Source organism: Drosophila montana, unplaced genomic scaffold (genome assembly GCF_035044405.1).
Source record: "Drosophila montana isolate Dmon_TW-CO22-7 unplaced genomic scaffold, ASM3504440v1 contig_3846_1, whole genome shotgun sequence".
Taxonomy (NCBI): Eukaryota; Metazoa; Arthropoda; class Insecta; order Diptera; family Drosophilidae; genus Drosophila; species Drosophila montana.
Genome location: NW_026998718.1, coordinates 503,030 through 526,749, shown reverse-complemented (window position 1 = coordinate 526,749; position 23,720 = coordinate 503,030). Strand labels below are relative to the sequence as shown.

At 44.7% G+C, this 23,720-nt stretch overlaps 2 protein-coding genes and 3 long non-coding RNA genes across 6 annotated transcripts; 4 read left to right on the top strand and 1 right to left on the bottom strand.

Moving 5' to 3' along the window:
- The first annotated feature begins 130 nt into the window (after positions 1-130).
- On the top strand, positions 131-1,956 carry LOC135438127 (ankyrin repeat and MYND domain-containing protein 2). Its single transcript, XM_064696298.1, has 4 exons — positions 131-408; positions 468-1,235; positions 1,296-1,572; positions 1,637-1,956. The coding sequence occupies exons 1-3, from the start codon at positions 202-204 to the stop codon at positions 1,524-1,526; spliced, it is 1,206 nt and encodes a 401-aa protein (XP_064552368.1). The 5' UTR covers positions 131-201; the 3' UTR covers positions 1,527-1,572; positions 1,637-1,956.
- Positions 1,957-3,311: 1,355 nt separating this feature from the next.
- Positions 3,312-6,668, bottom strand: Doc1 (Dorsocross1). Of its 2 annotated transcripts, none has more exons than XM_064696332.1 (5): positions 6,474-6,668; positions 5,746-5,911; positions 4,480-4,747; positions 4,277-4,414; positions 3,312-3,957 (listed from the first exon to the last, which is right to left on the bottom strand). In XM_064696332.1, exons 1-5 carry the CDS (start codon positions 6,562-6,564, stop codon positions 3,445-3,447), a joined length of 1,176 nt encoding a protein of 391 aa, XP_064552402.1. In that variant the 5' UTR covers positions 6,565-6,668; the 3' UTR covers positions 3,312-3,444. The 2 variants fall into 2 exon arrangements, with proteins under 2 accessions (XP_064552402.1, XP_064552403.1); XM_064696333.1 differs by lacking the exon at positions 6,474-6,668 and adding an exon at positions 6,013-6,173.
- Positions 6,365-8,333, top strand: LOC135438148 (uncharacterized). Its single transcript, XR_010437857.1, has 2 exons — positions 6,365-6,585; positions 7,436-8,333. It is a non-coding gene; the product is annotated as an uncharacterized LOC135438148 (long non-coding RNA).
- Positions 8,334-20,313: 11,980 nt separating this feature from the next.
- On the top strand, positions 20,314-20,679 carry LOC135438173 (uncharacterized). The gene is made up of 3 exons (XR_010437861.1): positions 20,314-20,393; positions 20,447-20,507; positions 20,584-20,679. It is a non-coding gene; the product is annotated as an uncharacterized LOC135438173 (long non-coding RNA).
- A 2,668-nt stretch (positions 20,680-23,347) lies between these two features.
- LOC135438168 (uncharacterized) lies at positions 23,348-23,720 on the top strand. Its single transcript, XR_010437860.1, has 2 exons — positions 23,348-23,531; positions 23,626-23,720. It is a non-coding gene; the product is annotated as an uncharacterized LOC135438168 (long non-coding RNA).

Sequence of the window (23,720 nt, the reverse complement as noted above, 5' to 3'; positions counted from 1 at the left end):
TTGACAAATATGATTAGCTAGTTGAATTTTGCGCGCTCTATTTTTGCAGCTCTAACTTAGAACACCGCCCGAGCCTGCTAATGTTCTGTTATCGGTTCAGTGTTGAAAACTCTAGAAACGAAAATGTGATGCTTTTTTTTAGGGTGTGTACACACTGGCACACACTTTTCGTTTTCCATTTTACTGACAAAAAAAAAAACTATGAGCGAGGACGGCAAAAAGTCCCAACTAGATGAAGTGCAGCTTATGCTGATCGAACGTTTGTCCAAGAATGACACCAACGGTTTCAAGCAGCTGCTGGGTCAGCTAAAGGGCGGCGTTAACTTTGTGGACGACAGCGGAATGTCAATATTGGCACACGCCAGCTTTAAGGGCAACAAGGAGGCGGTGCAACTGCTATTGGACATGGTGAGCATGCAAATAATGTGCGTAATGCAATAACTAAGATTTAATAACTTACTGAACAGGGAGCTGATATCAATCTTAATCAACACGGGGCCGACTACACGCCGTTGCACTTTGCCGCCTTGTCGGGCAACACGCACGTGTGCCGGCAACTGCTGGATGCTGGCATCAATCCGAATAGTATAAACAGCGTCTCTCGCACTGCCTCCCAAATGGCCGCCTTTGTGGGCAATCACGCCTGCGTGGAGACCATCAACAATTACGTGACGCGTTCCAGCTTGGAGTATTACACACAGCTGCATGGCCAGCAGACGGAGCCGCACATTCCGCCCGTGCTGCTAAAGGCGTTTCACACCTTTGTCACCGAAATCAATCTGCATCCTGTCAGAATAACGCTGAATGCACAGTCGCTGGGTCTGCTGAGGATTCTGCCCAATCTGCGGAAAGCTTTGGTGCTGATGTGCGAGAAGGAGATGCAAAAGTCGCACGACGCAAACGAACTGCTCGCATTTAAATTCCATTATTTGGGTTGGATTGTTGGCGAGCTAATGCGCTGCGAGGAGCAGTTCAAGGCACAGCACAAGGAAAAGGCCGAAGACGGCGGGGCCAACAAAAATGACTTTATCGAAGTGTTTGTTAAGCGCGTGCTCAAAGAGAACAAGCTGGGGCAGCTGGACTATGTTGAATTTACGGTGCGTGAATGCGCTCGAGAGTTCCCCTTCCGCGAGTGCACGATTTTCCGCCAAATAGCCGCCCAGCTGGGTGCCAAGGATGCGCCGCCAGCTCTGGTTATACTACGCAATGCCATCAACGGGATGCGCGGTTTTGTGGTGAGTATCAAATCAATAAATATAAATTGTGACAGTTAAGTATCCTTTTGCATTTTGCAGGACGAGAGCAGCTACTGCAGTTCCTGTGGCCAGGAGAAGCCCGACAAAAAGTGCTCCAAATGCAAGGCGGTGCAGTACTGCGATCGCGAGTGCCAGCGTCTGCACTGGTTTATGCATAAGAAGAGTTGTCCCCGTCTATTGGCAGCCGTCTTGGCCGGAGCTAAGGAGCAACCGAAAGTGCCAATTGATACGTCCGAGCTGCAAGAGGAGCTAGCTAAATTGTCAGCATAATAACGCCAGCGCAATGATTACCTGCATTTTAAATAAATTAATTAAGGTTTGTTTAAAAGCATTGAAATCCCTATATTCGTACTATTTTTGTTTTATTCTCTTCAAATTAGCTGTTAGCGTGCAGTGGCGCCATCTTGTGAGTTATTTATGCATGCAATATTTTATTGTATGCGATACTATCGACGCTGTAGCGAAGACTCAAACCAGCTATAGTCTCTGCTAAAATTCAAATTCCGATAGCCAGTTTGCGCCTAATCTTAAATTTAATTAAATATCTCGCTCGTTTCTTGTTTTTTTTTGGATCGTAAAGCCACTTTTATGGCCAAATCATATGCACATATTATATTTAGTAATAAAAAAAAAAGCAAACGGCACACACATAAAATCCCAAACACGTATGAACGGCGACACCTTTACAAAAACAATAAAACATCATTATCGAAATTATCAATAACAACAGCTTTGACCGCAAAAACCGGATCGGGAGAGCTGCCTACGCATAAAAATTCATTAAGTATATTAAAACAAGCACAAATTAGAAACGTGAACGAACGATTTGCATTTTTATCGCATAATCTACGAATTTTGACGCATTTTGCCACTGTTTTTAACAAGAAAACAGCAACATCAATATGTACATATATTTATAAGTCCAACAAATTAAGGCGCAGCGTTTAAAAAACACTTCCAAAGCGCAGACGCCGACAAGAGCCACACACTGTTTTTTTTTTTTTTTTTTTTGTGTGGGGTGAAAACGTGCAAATCCCATAATTTAATTGTTTCAAAATTTAAAAAGCAAAATTTATGTGACAAAAACTGAAATGAGGGGACAAAAACCAAATGCCAATAAGCCCAAAAATTAGTTAAAGCCGCTCTAAAACAATAATGTCCCAACTTTGTGTAGCCAGTGAATTATTTGTCGCGCTGTCTTAACTTATGCATTAGATATGCAAAGATTTCTATGAATGAAATTAACAGCCAAAGAAGCCAAAGAAACGAGCTGATTTTGATTTTAATGGTTATTTTGAAAGGAGGCTAGCTGCTTGAACTTTTCCATAATCAAGCTAGAATTTCTAGCTGAGCCGCGCACCTAAAAACTTAATTAAAGTTATTAAGCTGGAAACGCTTGGCGCCACCGTTTGCCGTTTGGACCGCACGCATGCGTCGTGAATGTCGCCCGCCGGCTTATCGAGCCAATTATGCAGGCCAGAAAGGCAGCCGCCGGCGCACAGACAGATTTGTCGCATTTGACGCGATAATAATGCACGGCAAATGGCCACACCACTCGACCCGACCCGATCCGATCCGCTAACGGCCATAAAAGGTGCGATAAAAACGAAAATTTCACGAGCCACATGCCAGCGAGATGCACAGCAGCCGCTTCTGCGTTTCTACGTTTCAGCGTGGCTGCGCTGCTGCGTCATCGATGGACGGAGTCGACGTTGGTCGGCAAAGACCAAACGCCTTCAAAGCCGTCAAATCGCTGCTCATAATGGATGCCTTATCTGCGAGAATTGTTTTAACTACTACCGGAGTTCGTTTTAGGCCAGCTCCAACGAACGTTCTCTTCGTTCTCTTTGCCTCTAGACGGGCGCTGATGGAGCACATTAATTTGCTTTGGGCCCGCCAAAGTTGCTTCAACTTGCAAAACCTGTAAAAACGGAAGCTCCGAAGGTTGTGGGGCCTGCACACGTTTCGACTTGCGTGAGTATAGCCTCGATATTTGCTGCAAAACTATCGATCACAATTTTTCGATAGATGCGATAAGAATCGATAAGTCATGAATTGATTGTAAAAGTTTGCTTTATTCGAAAGCTGCGCTTAAAATTAATTAACAAATTACAACTTAAAGATTATATACTGCACACCGTGATCACAACAAAAGCTTCGAAGTGGACGACAACCAGAAAAGCTGCGATTAATAGGCCAAAATAGCCGAGATGCTGAAACTGTTGCGTTTCGTAGAAGTCGTCGTTGGCGGTGAACTTTTTGGTGAGCTGGGAGCAGATGCTGCAGCTGATGTGGATGAAGTTGACACTGTTGCTGCTGCTGCTGCCGCTGGCTCCGCCGGAGCAGCCGCTGGTAAACTAGCAGGCAAGGCAGCCATCGGAGGCACTGCAGCAAAGTAAGCCGCTTGCAAGAAGGCTGCGCCGGGCGCGTAACCAAGCGCATGACGGTACGGATGGGCTGTGCTCGCGGCGGCCGCATAGTATGCCGGCGATAGACTGCGCTGCGAGTCCTGCTCAAAGTCGGTACGCTGGCGCTTGGCTTGTGGTGAATCGCAGCTGCTCACGCTGGAGCCATCATCTTCGGAATCGGCATTCGAGTTGGAGCTGCTGTTCAGCTTGCGCTTGCAGCGCGACTGTCCGGTCTCGCGGAAGCCCTTGGCAAATGGATTGTTGTCAATCTTCAGCTTTGTAATACGATCGTTCTGCAAAAAACAAGAAGTAAACAGACTTTTGGTTAGTCGACTGCTGTAATCCGAGCTGCCTGGCGTCAGCGAGTAGCCGTTGCCATAGTCGTAGCCGCCGGCAAGCACTTGAGCATTGTGTCAATAGAGCTGGCAATCAGCGACAGTTCACGATCTGTAAATCTGTCTGTCTGTCTGACACAGACGCTCAAGTGGTTTTTGCGCATGCGGGCGACAACTGGCCGCTGACCCCCCGTGGCGCCTTTATATGCTGGCCAGCTTCAATGGGATGCTGAAGCTGGGAGGGACAAAGAGAGCGAGAGTCTCGCAAGTTACCCACCTGATAGGCAGTTACGGCGACAAACTCCGTTTCCGGAAAGACAAACGCCTGCTGCGGCGCCCAGGGTAGCTGGGTGAGCTCGCTGCTGCGGATGATATGGAGACGCGGCTGGTACTTGTGCATGCTGGCCAGCACAATCTGTTGATGGAGAGATGGATTTCATGAGTTACTGCGGAATGGTGTCAAGAGCAAACATCACTTACATGTCCGCTGCTGTCGAGTGTGTTGTTCGTCAGCTTGACCTTGTTGAAGAGCAGCGCCTGCGATTGCCAGTGGGCGCCCGTTGCCGGGCTATCCGGATGCAGATACATGCGCTGTGGACTCTGCGGCTCGGCACCGCCAGCTGGCACCCACTGTGAGCCGGAGAACTTGTAGCGGCAGTCGCCAATGGGCACCATTTCCAGCAGGACGCAGTAGCTGGCCTCCTCCTCCAGGCCGCTCAGGGAAACGCGCATCGAGGGAAACATGCGTCTGCAAGAGAGCCACAAGAATAGATGTTGATTAAGTGAGCACACAAATACATGTACAAAGGCACAATGGGCACATGGATCCATATATCCATGTGCACCTATAAATCAAGGTCTCTTTCTAAGCGCAAAAAAGGCGTTGCCCTGGCATTTTGATTTGTGGCCCGGCCTAACAAGTGTGTAATTATGAACAGCGGGGGGATCGCGATGGCGTTGCATCGATTTAAAACATACCGAAAACAAATCTGGAAATCCATATACCTGACGTACACAGACTCAAAACAATGCACTCGCGTTTCATATGATTAATTGCAGCGCAGGGAGCGCAGCGCATGGCGCCAAACAATTAGACAAGATCTGTCGGGCATTCAGCTTAACGGCTTCCAAATGTGGCGATACGAGCACTCAATGCATGGCTAATGAGCCGAGAAAGTGGACACACTGCAGCAACTGGCCAACTCATAATTATGTTAATTTCCAGCGGGCAGTCGCTGCCGCTGCCGCTCGGTAGTCGCTTTCGGGCTCAAAATTCAGCTATCAGAAAATATGCATAAGACAGTCGAGGGGCAACAAAGCGGCCCATTGTAGGCGAACGTGTGAAAACGCAGGTAGAGAACTGCGGACAGAATTTCAGACTGGGTCTGCAGCTTCTACGTCTTCGGCAGCATTGTCAAAGCGGCACAATGCGCCGTTGTCGCTGGCGCAGAGATTTTTATGAGCGCGCCGGCGCCAGGACGGCGGTTGCGGCCGCACTTGTTGTTGTCACTGTTGTCCGTGTGCCCGTGAGCCCGTGAGCCCGTGTGCTCGGGCAGCGAGTGCGCTCCTGCTGCGTTTTGAATTATCGCTAGGCGCCACATTAGGCCACGGTTTTGAGAGCCGGGTCATGGCAAATATTGACATAGGCCCCGCCGCTGCCGACCACAGTGCACTTGACTCTTCAAGTTGTAGGAATACACGTCGCTATTTGCATAGGATGCGTGGCACAGTTCTTGGGAAACTTACCTGCCGCTTTTGGTGATGATCATTTCGGTTCCAATCTGATGGAACTGCTGCCACAATTCGTTGTTCTCCAATTTGGCCTCCACGCCCGGCAACATCGGCCGGCTGGGCATCATAATTTGCGGCTGCGGCTGAGCCAAATGCAGGGGCAGCATCGCCGGAAAGGGATCTGTGGGTTAGAAGTAGATGCTATGAGCGAGTTGCTTAGAAGTTGTTTGGCTAGTTCGTTAGCTCGCTGTGTCGACCTGTTTCGAGCTGGCATGGGCTTACAATTTATTCAGCTACTAAATTATGAATGAACCGAAATTGCAACTTCTCCAGAGCCCGACCAAGACAGTTTAATTATGTGAGGCAACTCTTTAAGCAATCTTCATGTCCCGACCTCAATTGATATATTGTCTAGGTAAACAATTTTTAAAAAGCTAGATCTTAGATTTATCAGACCACAAATTGAAAAATAACTCACAAATAATGGAGACACTTTATTATCATAGTATAGAATTTAGATAGTCACAAGCTATCCACCTAATTCTATTGTACACTAGGAATTCAAGCCCGAATCCTCATTGTTAAGTTACCCCAGTTACCCGGGTCACTTAGCCAGCTCTTCTAACGCAGATCGTATAGCTCACATATATACTCAAATGTATAACCCCAAACTTTAATATTTTCTAGTTTATCTTTGCCGTCGGCACTTGGAGCACTCCTCTGCTTATCTAAGGGCAACTCACCTGGTATGCGTTGCATGATCTGTTGACGGTACAGCTCATGGGCCAATTGCTGCTGCATGCGCATATCCATTAAATCGTGCATGGACAACATTGTGCAAAAGTTCAGTTTTGGGTAAGTCTCAAAAAGTAGGTTCTCGCAACACTTGTATTCTTCACTTCACTTGGCAACTGTTTATGTTATTACTGCGCTACGCTCGAGGTTCTGGCACGCACGACGTTTCGCAACCAACTGATCTTGGGCTGAACGAGCCAGACGCTTAGCTGCGCGCGCGTCGTAGCCGGTTCCAGTTCCAGAGCAGAGCCCTCAACCGGCTACCTGCCAAACCAGTTCGAGCGACGGCGCAAGCTGATTGGTCGACATGCAGCCGCCTACGCCGACGGCGACGACGACGTCGACGGCGACTATGGCGCACTCGCTCTGGCGACGATCGTACGCCATTTTGTGTGAAAATGCGAGGGGCGAGAAACAGAGGCAGCAAGAGACTTGGACCGTGCTGGGCAGCTAGTGGCGAAGTTAACGCTTAGCACTGTTGATTTTCATCAGCCGCAGTGTTTTTCTGCGCCACTGACTCCGCTCCCTCTCCCTCTGCCGCTCCCTCTGCCTCTGTCCCGCTCTGGTGCACTGTCAGTCAGACTTCAATGTGGCATGCTTTGTAATTCAGAAGTGAGATTTTCCACGGCGCGCCTGTCTGCAACGGCATCGGCAACAGACGGCTGGAAAAATGCCCGTTGCTATTTTCATTGCTGCTGCCCCGCGACTTTGGCTTCCGTCGATTTGATCGTGAGGGTCTGGACTGGGACTGGGACTGGATCTGTGTCTTTTGGGCATTCGCCGTTTTTCGTGGCGTGTAATTAGCCACCATTTTGGCTCTTGCTGGCATTGTCTGGCATTTTGTATTTATGTATTTTATGCAGACAGGTGAAACATAAATTTTGTTGGTTTTGTTAATTGCCCGTTTCAGAGTTTCGAAATTCCACTGCCATATACAGCCAGTTGCTGTTTATTTGCCAGATTGCTGAGCATAGCTGCCCGTAAAATATATACATTTTGGGTCTGGTCTCAGGTTCTCAACTATTGATTAGTGCTTGTCAGCGCTGAAAATTGCTTCTAATCGCAGTTGGTTCGCATTTCCCGAAAACCTAATCACAAGGCACAAGTAGGCTACAGGAAGTCAGCATGAATGTAAAAATTATTGACTGTCCTACGGATCATAGGTAAAATAATTAAAATATTACATACAGGCTAAGGATCTGCGTTTTCAGGGCAAGTTTAATTTAAAGCAAACGAGACAGAGCATAAATTGAAGGACTATTTCATGGTCTAAGCAGATGTAATGCGATTAATACTACTTTAGATATCCACCTCAATTAGGTACATACATGGGAAATACTTTGTTCAGATTGTGCCAAAACAACTTTGATTTGACACTGATCTTGATGGCAAATATAAATTTAGATATTTTTGTATACACCCAAGCCTCCTCATCTCCAGATCCCCCATTTCAAGGCAGCGACACTTTCTTGGGAATGCCCGAATACAATTTGCACTTCTCTTCAAGCGCTACGGCCAAATCACATTTCATTGCCAAGAAATAATTTCGGGCTTGACTTCACTGCAAACGGACTAGAAACGATTCCAGCTAAACGCAGTGCAAATTTCGCTTGGCGCAATCACAAAATATCAATTTGGACACATTAGCAAATTTAGTCGCTGTAGACGGCATATTTCCGGTGAACCAGTTCCCAAGCCCGAGCCCTATCCCAATCCCAGACTGGTGACGTGACGTCGGGCGCCAGTGCATCGTAAAATATTTGTACAAATAGCAGCAAAACTTTATTTGACAAAAAAAAAAAACAAAAGATGACGAACAAAAGATATGAAATTGTAACGCTTCACGCCTGCCTGAAGCACAGGCCGACAAAGAACATTGGGCAACTAAAGGGCCAGACAGTAGTCGCTGGATGCTAGATGCTGGATGCTGGACAGCAGCTGGGGTGTTGCAGGCACTTTTATGGCTGATGCTAGTCACAGATGGAAAGATAACCCAGTTGGGTCAGGTGTAATTGCGTCACTAAACGGTGCAATGCGGGCAGGATCGCTGACGCGACAGCGGCACCGCCCACAATGCGAACTGAACGAGAACGAGAGTCTATTGCCATGGTGTGAACTGATCCGTGGGCCAGCAACTTAAGATGTACCTGACAAGGACGAGAACGAGAACGCGGCCAAAGTGCTTGCCAATTGAAGTAATAATTTTGTATTGTTCTTCGTCGCGCGACGCGACAAGTGGCTGGCCTCGGGCACTCTCAAGCAGCGCTTGGCGCCAGCCCAACAGGTCCTGGGCATGTCCTGGGCAGCGCCTTTGTGCGCCGCTATCTGCCGACTGTGCATCTGTCCCGGACAGCGCGGCACAGTAGCCAGCAGAGCAGCTCGAAGACATGTGTTTGCCGTTGATAAGAGATTTGATGCAGCTACCGTTAGGCAACTGGCAGCTGAGTAGGGACTAGGAGTTGGGCCAAGGCAATCAGAGAAGCTCGGCAGCTGCGGGCAACGGCCCACATGGGTCGTGGACAGGTCACGCCAAGAGGGCTGGGCTAATTAAAATATATATAAAATAGCTGAGACAAAATGACGAGCCAAATGCGTTTATTAAAAGACCATCAACATTGTGGTTATTAGAGCCATGATCAATGGGCAGACAGGTTGCATTTTATGCTGCCCCTAAGGGCACAACAAATCAATAAATCATGGATAACCCTAATTAACCCATACACCGAGTTAGGCTCAGGCTGGAGATTGTCACCTGCACGGGCAGCTTGTACGGGAATCAGAAGAGACAACAAGTTACACATAATTTATGAAAACATAAAGATAGATCTACAGAAATGGGCATCATAAAATAATATAAATGATATAAACGACACTGTCTGCGCCTAATAAGCAACATTGCGAGGCGTTGCCGTCGTGCCCCGAATCCTGAGAAAAACATGCATAAAGATGCAAACTATCCGATAAGTCACCCGTCCCCGTTCCATTCCCAGTTCCAGACTAAGTATCTTAGGCGCCTGCAACTAAATGCTAAACGAGTTAACTCGCTGATAGAGATCTTTGGGTAAATACTAAGCAAAGGTGCGTTGGGCATCATTAGGGCAACGAAAGACAAAAAGAAAATGAAAACAACAGCCCAGACGGACCAGACCACGACGATGATTTAATTTTCCAACACGCTTTCTACCACGCTAAAAAACCAAAAAAGAACTTAGCCAAAAAAAACCAAGGAAAAGCAAAAGAAAGAAAGAAGCCACACCAGCATGGGTTCGAGGCTGGAGTTTGAATGATCGATGGACTGTCGTTGAGATGATCACTTCTCGTGGCTGCCTAGCGGCTACTAGTTGAGATACTTAACGACGAGAGCTCGACCCAGTCCGGGCACAATAATTTGTTAAGATGTTTGTTTCGATCGCTCGCATCGTTGGATTGATTGCTGCAACCTTTGCCCCTCCGCGCTAGCTCTGTCTGATTCTTTGCATATTTATATTTCTCACGTTGTGAGGCTCCACTTTAGCTGGCTACCCCTGGCTGGGTCCACAGCGGACGCCTGTCACAAGATCGGTAATCAATAAGTATCTGTTAGGCGCCCACAAGTGCCCAGGCCAAGGCCCAGGAGAGGCTACTGATCGCTGTGATCATCTAGACGTCGCCACCGGGGCGCTGTTATCAGCAGCTCGGCATCTGGACACATTACATTGCTACTTAAGATACATTCTCCCGGTTCTGGTATCGATTGCAAGCGTTTCGCCATATCGATTACAACGAAGCGACGCGACGCGACGCACCGCGACCCGTCGCTGGCGGCGGCTTCTCTTTGCGTTGGCCTAGCGGCAATTGACCCGAGCACAGAAGTCGATCTATGTAATCGATACGAGATCTTGATCCCGATCTCAATAGCAAACGCGATCGCGTTCTCGGGCAACAAATGGCAATTGCCTCTGTCTCTTCCTGCTACAACATTTGGTCGGCTTTGCAGTCTGTGATCTTTGTGTCAGGGCAGGGTGGCTGCGATTCGGTTGGGTTTGTCATTGATCAACGATTGCCATTGGCCATTCGCTGCTCGTTTTGCATGGCAGTCCAGCTCGACCATGAGCCGATCTCAAATGTCCAGCCCCAGTTGGGGCACTCACTCATTTGGCATGCCACTCGCAACTGCATCGCACTAATTAAAATAAATTCTGTCAGACATTCTCGTTTAATTTTTTCGCGCACCTCCATTTGGCTCGTTGCCCATTTCATAACAGCAGCCAACGAATAAAAAACATGCGAGAACATTCAATTCGAAGACTAGATACCCTGCAAACGCAAACACAAAGCAGTTGTTCAACGTTCTATTCCAATTTTTTACAATATATTTTATTTATTTTGTATTTGGCTATATAAACTCAGTTCCTTTTCCTGCAGATGTTATAGCTATCGTCTTTAGATTGTTACACACGTCGTGAACTAATTGTATTACCCTTGGCAAGGGTAACGCAAACTACCAAAGTCGAAGCGAGAAAACATGCAATAAATACGTCAGGTAATACGTCAAATGCTCCAATGGAGACGGTGGCGCAGACGGTGTCCGCTCGCTGGGGACGATTTAAAATGCACATTATTAATTAGTTGTTATAATTGCATTTAAAAATCCATTAATATTTATAGAATTCATAATAAATAATGAGCCGCAGTCGCAGTCTCAGTTGCGTTTTGTCCCGGCCCCCAACACGGCGACAACGAACGCCTCTAAATGTCAAAACAGTCAACGAGGAGCCGCATCCACATGGACCTGGCGGCACCAACTGCACCAAGTTTGGCAATTTATGCGGCCAGCAATTTGGCGAGTTAGGATCGCCCCATGATGTGTGTGTGGCATTTGTATTTGAAACGAGTCGCCACGAAAACGCAGCTAGTTGCCGTTGACAAATAATTTGGAGTGTGTCCGCTTGAATTGTATGTGAGAATTCTTCGAGTGGGGCATTCGCGTTATAGCAACAATTTTGAAACGAAGGCGAATGAATACTACATTTCTGAGAGTTTGAACTGTTATTATCTACAAACTTTCGAAGCACATTCGCAGATAAAACAAAGTAACTTGTTCAAGACAAGATTCTTCTTATTATTGCCAGTTGCGGGCGAGACATTGAATTGTTTCGACTGCACTGGCTAAAATTTACCAATTATTTTATTCAATTATTCACTTACAATTATTCAGTTATTATCAACCGGGCCTGTAACTCCCAAAAAAGGGTAGTTTTTTCGGTTTAGGGATCGAACCTACTTTCTACATTGCATTTCGGCTCGTGAATCAGGTCTCTGATCAATGTAGATCTGATCAATGTAGATCCTGTAGCGCATTCGCCGATTCCAGCAGAGCCACATCTGAGATGGTGTTCCTTGGGTTGCCTTTCTGGCGCAGCCTTCATAAATATTTATAACTCGTCATTGAGCCCAATTTTTTATAACGCATATTAAATTGTAAATTAAAAACAAATTTTTGTTGACTTTTCTACACTCGAAGACAGTGTTTTATTGCATTGATATTTGTATATACATATACATCTATATATATATATGTATGTATGTATGTATGTATGTATATATGCATGTGGTCACGCTCAGAGTCCAAAACTGAACCCATAATTAAATTTTAACATTTCCACCTTTTTATAGTCTGTTCCAATCCGTTTGCTTGTCTCTGGCTGCGATCGGAGTGCAGCGAATGTCGCCTCCGTCTCGGCTTCAGAGATTCTCAGGCAGGTTCTGCGCTGTTCCCGCTGGCCACAAGCCGAGTTCCCAGTGCCCAGTGCCCCGACGTCATATCAGAAAAGGGTGAAATATATCACTGGCGCCAACGTACCGCCCGCTGTGGCCCAAACGTGGTAAATTTTTTATTGCAGCCGTTTAGGCGAGCGTTTCACTGCCAAGGACATCAATCAAAAATTCGGTTGATTCTCTTTTTAAGGAAGGGGGGATGGGTTCATTTTCCGTTGTTGTTTGTTTACTGCATTGACACAAAAAAGTGTGGGCTCCGATTAATGGTCACGGGATGCTCGAACTGAAGCTTTTGGGTTAGAGACGCGTTAATATGATAATATGCACCTCTGTCTAGTTATTGTACCTGTTGCCTGCACTGCGACGGGTCATCTTTCTCTCTTTTATGAAATAAGCAATTAAAAACGAATTTGAGGCAACATCATGCTGGCACTTTAATGACCCCCCCATTTAATTGGATTTCAATGTTTTGTCTTTTATGCGGCTGCAGCTCTAGCTCTCGATTGGGATGCGCGGTGGGTCCTGTTGGGCACTGACCTGTCTCGCAAGCACAATTAAACATCTTTGATGGCACAACTATAATTAAATTAAACATTTATATTGGCAGTTTATGAACCCCAACTAGGCGTGGGCTCAGCCAAATGCCCTGGGGTTATCAAAGTTGTTTATGCTTTTATATGGGCTTGTCCATTGGCCTATGATGGAGCTTGATTGAGTTATGAACGCTGAGATGCACTCGCTGACAGCAGGAATAGTTTGCCAGGCATATGTTAAGTTTACTAAGTAGTCACATCTTGCACCAATCTCCGACACGAAACTGCACTTTGACTGCGACAAGCACACATAACGCCTACTCAAAGTGGCCATGTAACTGGAACCTGGATGTATACAATTGCTACCATTGTTTATGTGACACATTAGTCATTCCTCAACCAGACCTGCCCATGTGCAACCGAGCAGCTCAATCAAAACCAGAGACTACTAGACGGCATCCCGCCCACCAAATGTCGTCCTAACTAGGACACGTCCTCAACTCCATGCCCATATATATTTGTGTGGACAGTTGACGGGACCGACGACTGGCGCGACGTCTCTCGAACACGCCCCTGTCTCCAGCAGTCGAAAATCGACTGACCCGAACCCAAATGAATCAGTTTCCATAAGTGTGTGTGTCTCTCCTTATGTGTGTGTGTGTGCTGCGACCTATAAACTTAACGTGATTCCTCTGACTTTACGTTATTTTTTTTTGGTTTCAAGATCCCACAAGACGTCTTGAAATCGGGTTTAATATGTGAATGCGTTGATTGCCTCTGCTTTTTAATAAAATGATAACTTTTATACCAGCCAAATATTTCATTTCCTTTTCGACAGTGGCGACGACCGCGAAGACGACGACGACAAGACCAGGCCAAAGACAGAAACGTAAAATCATCATCAAGTAAAAGGAAGATAACCAATCCTACAAAAAGGCACGAGACTTGAATACCCTGCTTTTATTAATATTTGGACAGTAATATAAAGAGAGAGAGAGAGAGAGTTATGCGAACTATCTAGCGAGGATTGCTTCTCCAAGGTATGTGGCACAAAAAGATTCTCAGATTTAAAAGTTAAGTCTTAACACTGAGTATCTGTTCATGGATTAAACTAAATTAAATTGTTTTTATTGTAATATTAATCCAAACAAAATCCAACTTTTGGTTTTCGGGCCTGGCTTGGTAATGGGTATCATGAGCTGGTCAGCTAACAACTATGGATACAGCTTTGGCGCATGAATAATCACCTCCAGCACAAATTGGAGACTGGTCTGAACGTATTTGCACCTCTGAATTCGGTGTGGGCACCAGCAGCAGCAGCACCGGCAGCAGCAACAACAACTTGGCCGAGACCCAGACGGCGATAGCGCCAGTCGGCTGTCGGCTGTCGGATGTCGGCTCTCGGCTGCCGCCTGCCCAGCAGCAGTCGAGTCGAGTGAAGGGCCCAAAAACCGAGACCCCACGTCCGGACCCTGGCTAACTGGCTTCGCTGCAAGTTCGTAGTTCGTGCGTGTGCCGTGTTATGCCCCGCTCGCCGAACGCCCCCCTTCCGCCCGTAGCTGTGTCTGTGTGTGTGGCATGGTGTGGACGGGCGGTGGCAAGATCGTTTAGCAGCGCGACGGCGCACTTCATTGCCTGCTCTGCTCTGCTCGGCCCTGCCCTGCCCTGCCCAGCGCCGCATTCCAGCCAAATTTGCTCGCAACATGAAGAAATTGCTGCTTATTTGTTCGTGCTCTCGTTGCAGTTGTCGAGATTATATGAACATGTATGTGGCCAGGCAGCCAAGCGGCCATGCGGCGGCTGCTGTGGCTCATGTTGATGTTGATGCTGCGCCTGGCGCCAGTTTTTGGCTGCTCAAATGTGGCATTTAATGAAATTTTCCCCCCCTGCTTTTGTTTTTGTTTTTTCTTCTCTCTCTCTGCCTTTATTGTTATTGTTGTTGTTGTTGTCGTGTTTGCTTGTTTGGCTGCACAATGGTTTTGGCAGCCCCTTAGGGTTTCGGGCTGAAGCCATCGTTTAGAGGTCTTGCAAGATTTTTTGTTTTTTTGCCTTTATACTCGTTCACAATGTGAAATGAGTATATTGGTTTTCTTGCTCTCCAATCTACCTCGGCTCTATTTAGGCTAAACACTTTAAACTTGGAATATATGCTCGTGTATACTTGCATAAATTTGGAATAAGCTCGTGAACTCCTCTTAAGCTATTATTAGACTTGGAAAGAGTATTATGTAGTCGGTTACATCCGACTGTAACATTCTCACGTGCTTCAATTGTAGGAGAACAGGGCGCCTGGAGCTTAAGGACTTTTAAGTGGCGTTTGTAAACATATTTAATTAACAATTGAGTCGCGTTTTTGATTTAGGAAATTTATTCAAATCTCAAGTATGAGCATATGGAATTTATTTACAATTTAGATTTCTATTCTTATTTTGTTTAATAATGCATTCGATAATTTTTGTTTTCTTCACATATTCGAAGCTATCCGTAGCTCATGGCATGTTCGTTATGGCCCTGTCGAAAAATAAGAAGGCCGAAAACGAAAATCGGTGCTGTTGGCGTTAACGAGACTTTTGACAGGTTGATTCATGCTCACGTCGCTGACTTGGCTTATTTGACCTAAAGTAGGGGTCTGTGCATATGTGTATATATATGTTATATGTGCCTGGCCCACCAGTCCAGGCAGTCAACTATCCAACGATCGCCTGTCCATTTGTTTGTTTTTCTTATGGCTTATGGGAGTTAACCCAAAGCAACAAAAACATTTTTATTAATGACCACCGAACGAGAGAAGCCACAAACAACAACAACAACAACAGGCGATGCCACACAATTGCAATGGGCGCCAAAAGGGCCACTTGGTTCAAGCCCAGACGCAGTCCCAGATCCCAGATCGAGACCCAGTGCCAGTCCCCTGTCTGAGGCACATCCCCAGCCGTTTACATGGGGCTGTAGGGGGCAGGGCCAGCGCCAGTTTTGAGTATGTGTTGAAATGTGGTAATTTGTCTCGCTTAGAGACTCGCCAACGTAGCTGCTGCCCACACCAAACAAACGGAGCTGATGATCAACGTTTCATTAATAAAACATTTGTTCGCCTGAAGAGTCCGAGTCCGAGTCTGAGTCCAAAGCTGAAGCTGAAGCTGGCACAGACCAGCATGAAGTGGCGTCTTCTAAGCGTAGTTACCATTTCCATAATTCATAAATGCCAATGCGAACTGCCAACAACTACTGGTATTGAGTTTTTGTCAATAGTCGGAGATTAGAGACCCGTAACTTTAACTGCTGCTGCTGCTGTTGATGCTGCTGCTGCTGTTGCCCCCCTATTATGGCTAGACAAACAATAAATTTCACAGCTTAACGCGATCGCATAATGAGCTTGGCCCGGCTGCGTACAACAGCCGCATCCACGACTCGGTCATCCAAGTTGCAAACAAGTAAACAAACCGAGCAACAGAAACAGAAACAGAAACAGCAGCAGCAACAGATTCAACACTTTTTTTCCAAGCTACCCGCATTGCACGGCCAATGGATGTGTTTGCTCAGAGCTTCAGTTGCGATCCGTTGGATGTCGTTGCTGTTGTCTCTGCTCCCGGCTGCCGGCTGCCGTTTCATGGAACTGAAAGCGACTTCAATAGAATTAATTTACGCCTCACGTTTGCCCCACGGTTACGTCTATTGAAATTAGTTGTTGCCGTGGTTCTCCATCTTCACCTGCAGCTCATCCTCCACTCCCTCCCCACCTATTGCACCTCTTGTGGCATTTATAAAAATTATCAATATTATTGTGAGCAGTTAGATAATATTTGTGCAGCAAGGTGTTAAAATGCATTTGCATAAACACTTGAAGCGTTGTCATGCCTCATTTGGTCTTTCGCAAACGAACGAAGAGCTGGGGCAACATTTTCAGCAGTTCGCTGATCCAAGTCAAGCTCTGTCCAGTCTAAGATACATCTGACTGAAAGCGATTTATAGTTAGAAAACAGATTGGTAAAATCCCAAAACACATAATCAAATTAATATCGTACTTAACTAACTTATGAATGCTACAAAAATCTGTTCTTTATTCCTAGATCATTAGAACTCTTACAAATACGAACTGCTAAAAAAAAATCACAAATGGGTTCCATTTTGCGCTCTGCAAAACATGTTGAGAAAAACAAATTGTAAAAAAATATGCGAAGAGACAATAGATCGATGGCAAATCCCATTACACAGCAGTAGCTCCACGCCTCAAAAGAGCAGAAAACAGAAGAGAAATTAGAAGCACCCTAACTAAAAGATGTTACAACTTCACACTAAAGCATTGAGAAAGTGCGGCAGCCCAACGCCAAAGGACCCCGGACATTGGCACCAAACAGCAACCAGGAGACAACAAATAGAGCCCAGCATGAGCCCGAGCCCATGCCCGGAGGCAACGCGGCAGAACCAAAAGGCTGCCCAATTTGGCTTAAAATTACGCTACACTGATCAAAGGCAGCTGCGCCAGATAGCGAGTTGTGAGTAAATGGCGATGGCGATGACGATGACGGGATGACGAGATGACGGACTGACGGAATGATGAGATGAGACGAGATGCCAAGCGAAAGTGCAGTGACGTGTGTGCGTGGATGGCTCGGATGATGCTCTCCGAGGCGGTGTCTCGTCAACACAAGCGATAAGCCTCATCCATGTCTTTGGCTGGCTGCTATTGATCTCACCTGAGCGGCAGCAGTACCTGTGATCCATTTTACACGGCAGCGCTCCAGATAACACAGCCGCCTCGACCTCGGCAGAGACCACGGCCAGGCTTGTCAATTGGGCGGACAACGATATTGTTATGCTTATTACACTGGCACAGCTACCGAAATGTTGGAACATGTACCCGGTACCCTCAACCTGGTTCTGGCTCTGGCATTGGCTCTGGATCTCTCTCTCTCTCTCCATGCGTTGTAGGAGTATGCGGTGCACTTTGAGTTTAGTTGCCGACCGTCGGGGATTATCTCTTTATCAGCCTTAATCTCAAGTAGTTAATAAAGTGCGATGCTTTGTACTTTAACCGCTTCCATTGTTCGGCTGCTGTCTCTGTCCAGTCAGTGCCCAAAGTAGAGGACGATGCCGAGTTTCGATGAGTGTGCTTCGATGCAGATAATCGTTTGTGGTATGCCGAATAGATGTGAATATGCATTACCCAAAAAAACTGAGCGGGCGTGATTATCATGGGTAAAAAGTGCCTGGACTGGGAAAATTTCAACTACCAGCTTCCAATGTGTGCGAGAATTTTAATTACATTGAAAAATTTTAATAGTCTTTGCTGGAGTCACTCTTTGCTACAAAATCGAAAGATATTAAACGAAAAACCTAGCCAGAACCCGAACCGACCATATTTGGGCTCAATTAAAAAAGCTTACATAAAAAAGATTCAAGCCATTGCAGTAATCTAATCTCCATTTTTAGTTAGATATTGTTCTTCAAGATTTGAACCAAAACTGAGGTTTCGGGATTTGCGAAACCTGGGTCGGGAACTGGACATATCAACTGGTATTTTTTGATTGGTTCAAGGATATCTTTTATGCCAATTATCTACATTTTCCAAGCATTTTCCAGAATTTTCAATAGAAAGAAAATAATAAAACTAAAACAAATTGTGAATTTTCCATACCATTTATTGTCTAAAAAGTATCAACTATCTAAATTTTGAACAGGAACCGAAACAAACGTCATGAACTAAAAATAATCGACACACAAAATAATTGCTGCATAAATTTATTTATGATAGATCTTCATCTAAGCTCAATCCACTTATGGTCAAAACTTTTTTTAATAAGAGTTTAATTTAACTATATTAATTATTAAAAAATATTAGTCATAAATCTTATATATCATTGATATTTCGCAACATCCCTCATGAAATACCAGATCCTTAGCCTTATTAAATGGATATTACTCGCTCCTGTTTAGATCAAAACTGGGATCTCTGGCAGCTGTTTTGGGCAGCTCCATTACGAAAGTAAACAGATTGACAAACAGATGACAACATTCCTTTGATTGTCCCCCTCGTTTGAACAATGATCCAAAAAAATGTCAACAATGGCAAAATGATTGTTATCCTTTAACCAAACCTCTTGTGGTAAACCCAAATCCCATTTGCCACAAACAATTTAAGCGAAAATTGTTTAAGCAGCAGTAAAAATAAACCAAAAGAGACTGCACACACATGTACTACAAGAGATCCGGAGCCACACAGAAGTTTCCGACAGTTCGAAGGGAGCGCTGCAAGAAAGGCAAATCCTTTGAGCAAATCTTTGTGGAAAACAACAAACGGCAGACTCGTATCTCTTGTTGAGAAATGAAAACAAACCCAAAATGGGATCTTAAAGGCTGCGACAAACTGTAAAAACAAATTGCATTTTGTTTCAATTATACAAGGATTACGTGCCCGGCGACATATGTACTTCAGCCGAGAGCCAGGTCCGCCAGTTAGTCTCAAGTGGGTTTCGGTTTGGTTCGCCAAGCACTCGGACAATTTGCACTTGATTTTTAAGTAGGTGATTTCTATTATGCGAGACATTAGCTGTCATACAAACGCCCTATTCAAACCTAAGGGCGCACAACCGGCCCAAGCACTTGATTAGCATCTGAATACATTTGAATACTTTTCAATAGACACATACAATGAGGATGCCGCCTCTGCCTGTGCCTCAGCCTGTGCGTGTGCATGGCCATAAAATCTCAAGTACCTTGGCATTGTACGCGTAACGCCGGTGCCATCCGGACAACAGGTAGGATAATAAAACCGCAGACTGCAGCTTTCCATTTTCCTATCACCGTCTCGGACTCAGTCTCTTCAATGGCCTGGCCGCTGGGAAATTCGCTGGAATTTCCTAGCCACCGGCCAGTTGATGTGCCATAAAATTATGGTGGCTCATAAAACGCATTAATCGCTGCTAAATGCGCGTCATTAGTCAACACGCGGCGGCGGCGCAGGCGCTGCACTTTTCCAGGAAGCACTCGCCGCAGGCACCACAACGCGGACGCCTCGGGCTCATCTCTTTCGCTCGCCTGCCCCCTTCCCTATCCGAGCTCTAACACGGCCCAACGGAGCGACAGGCGCGTCGCGTGAAAATGGTGATTAATGCTCTTAGTACGTGGATTTAATAAGGATCGCGCGCTTCTTGAGCTGCGGCTGCTGCTGCTGCTCCGTCTACAGGTAGCCCGAAACTGCGCCTGGAAAGTCCCTAATAAATGCAATTGATAAAGGGCTGTCGTGAGACAACAATTATAATTATCCACAAATGCATACTACGAATTTTTACCAAACATGTCAACTGTGGCTAGCACCAAGCACTTTATGTGAAGCATATTATTATTAAATATATAGTATGAAGCTTAGATTTATTATTGCAGTATGCTAACAAATTAATTAAAAACCTTTAATATATAATATATGACAAAAAATGGTTAGGTCAATGATATATTGATATTAATATGATTTCTGAGAATTTAATTAAATCTAACTTTTATTTTCAGCTACACATGAACGTACCTTGGAAAAGGCACACCAAGAGCCAACTTAGGCTGAGGCACGCCACATCTTATTTTTGGGTAAGTGAATCTGATTTTCGAGAAGCTTACTTAAAATTCTTATACCATTGCAGAAAGTAATACACATCAGTCACGAAATGGATACCTAGTAGAAGATCCTTACGACTCTTTAAGGTATATACTTATGTATATTCAGCTCATATCAACAATGGTCATTTATGATATGCATATGTTCTACTTTTTTTTGCAGGCGGAACATTTGTCGGAATCGGCCGCATCGGATCAAAATGTCACATAGCTAAACAAACGGAACAATATGAAGTTGTATAAGTATACCCGAAAATCAAGCTTTTTTGTTTATTTTTTTATTTTGGGATGTATTTAAAAATAAAACAATGTTCAGATTTAATTTCTTGATTAAAACCTAAGCGAAGGATTGTCCCTTTTATTGCCCCTCCTTCTATCCTTGATTTCCACTTTTCTTGAATATTTGGTAAGCTTATCTGGAGTTTTAAGGGAAACGAATATAATAATTAGCAAAGAATCTGTGGAATTCTGTTAAGTAGCCTCTAATTTAATTTTAATAACTTAATAAATGCCAGAACTTTCTAAGAAAATTATTATAATAGCAGAAGACAGGCGGAGACACCAAGAGACCCAGAGTGGTGTCTACGCACTTCAAACGCGATTCCGTTCAACGCTTCAGCCGCACACCAAACAAATAAAGGCAGTGTGGGCTGGTGGCAAACGGGGCAAGCGGGGGGCATACACACGTACAACACACAGCAGCCACAAAAAAATGTGTCTACTTCATTCATAAGATTTTTTAGTGGCGCCTGGCGCCAACATTTTTCACTTGCGTGCTGCAAGCGGCGGCAGCTTGAGTGTGTGTGGAAATGCGTGTGTGTGCGAGTGTGTGTGGATGCGCTTGGCTGCGCCTCGAAACACTTGACTTGTGGTGCCAACATTTTCATTAAGTCGAATGTGCCACGTACCTCCCAAAAAGATTCGGTTGTCGATTGTTGCTGCCCCCGAGGCGGGCAGCGCCTAAATGCACTTCGTTGATTTAGCGTATCGCTCATAATTTGTTTTTATAGTTTTGCATTAGAGCGCGGCACGGGACATGCCGCATGATAAGTCTCCGTGCCCCTGCAGCTGCAACTGCAACTGGCAACTGGCAGCTCGCTCTGATTGGCGCTTATCTGCAATGAGAGCGGAAACCGAAAGTGAGTGCAACTGCCACAAGCGCAGCAACGAGGAGGGGGAGGTGGAGAAGCGCTTCAGCGTGTGCCCAGAAATGTCAACTGTGCGGCAAAGTGTGGCGCCACGTTTCCAACAACAGAGACACTCGGCATAGATAAGCTCGAGCCGCCGCATAATGTAAATTTTAAGACCAGAAGCAGGCGTATTTTTAGTTGGACTTGCCAAATTGGACAACCTGTTAATTTTAGTACAAATTTGGTTCGAAAATAGACCAAAAGCATGATATGAAAATATTCCACCTACCCACGCAAATATTTTTCGCCGCCTTTGCCTAGTCATTGTGACTATTAACAGATCGCACATAAGAGCATTAGTTTTAATTTGTTTTCTTATACCCTGTTATTTTTAAAAATGGACAAGACAGGGTATAACAGTATTGTGAAAATGTGTGTATTATAAGTTTAGACATATCTATCTTGAACATACAAATATCTTTTATCGTATATGGTTCAAAAGCCAGTCAAACAACCATTTTTATATAGGACACTATTTTAAAATTTTTTTTAATTTTCGATAAATATTTTGAAGGATATTTAGAATATTTTCATACAGTTGTTGTGTAGATTCTTGTATATTATTACAGACCTAAAGTATATAACACTTTCTGGATACCTACCTCCAATCTCCTTTGAAATATAACAACATATTATTAATTTAAGGTGCGCTTTAGCATATGCACACAGTTGAGTGCGCTATTTAAGCCCCGAAAATCTCATTAAGATCGGACTATAAGCATCGATGTTTCTTAAGAATGCATTTCCTATACTGTGAGGCTCATGAAAGGAAGAGAACAGCGTGCATGTTAGTGTGTATGGATGTATGTATTGGAGGACAAATGTTTGTTATGGCCCTCGTTGCTGGATACTGGGTATCTATCAATCTGGTATTCCTGCCTTGAGCACTTTTGTTTTTTCTTAGCTTTTTCTCGTTTTGCTTTGAGTTTGTGTTTTGAATTTTGGCTTCAAGTTTATGGGTCGCTGCGTCTCCAGAAGCGCTTCCAAGTATTGACACTTTCAATTTGAATGCAAAAGTCACGGGCTGAAATTGTCGAACGATCCGAATGCTGCCAGTCAATTCGTCTGCGGCCGCTGTTGAATATTTTGTTATTTTCGTATGTAAATGTTGTTTAACGACTCTATATGAATTCGTATGTAGCATTCGTATAGTCGTATTTATTGTGCCGCTGATTGAATATGCAAATGCATTTTCACACGTTCGACCCACCGCTCAACAAAGGCAAATAAACTGCGACTAAAATGAAAGAATCGCTCTCTTCGGGATCTGGATAACTGAATATCTGGATGGTAGTATGTGCTGCTCTCTGATATGCTAAACTGCACTTTACTTGTACTGCTTGGACAAACATTGACTTAATGCTATTTGGGCGTATGTTTCTGACCTACAGCAGACACGGGCAGGACGGACAGGGTTCCACCTCGAAGCGTGCAGGTGATAATGGCAGCTCCCATGCCACATTCTTCGGCGCATATAAAAAATTAATATTGCCTAATAAATCTGTCAAAAATATGGCTAACTGCACATCAACAGCAACACACAAAAGGCTGAGAAAAAATATTTTTTTAATTTATTATAAAACTAATTTTATTGTGACTCCGATTTCTACATACCCTTCAACAAAATAATGAAGAAAATATAAGAAAAAATATATATACTTATAAGCAAGCTCTTACTCCTTAAATATGACATTTATGTCGAACAATTTATTCTGTATTTTTGTATTCTTATATATAATATATATATATATAATATATAATATCAGTAACATTTTCATTTTTATTTGTTTCAAATTTGTAATGATAAAAGTGGAAGCATCTATTTGTTTAGCTGCTTTTCGAGAGCATTTAGAATTCTTTAGGCCGTGTATGCAAAGATTCAGGCAGCAGGGCGCGGCTGCGATAACCGGGCGGTCAGTCGGTAAGTTATTTTTTTTTCCCAGACGTTTACCTGTCAAATGTTGCACTCGCACACGAAAAATGATGGAGTGAAGAGTTTTAATTTTATGACGCAGCAAAGGAGCGAGAGATGCCTGGGACGGAGACGGAGACGATGATGATGGCGCCAAGAAATTAACGAAACGCGCCATAATAAACACAAAACGAGGAA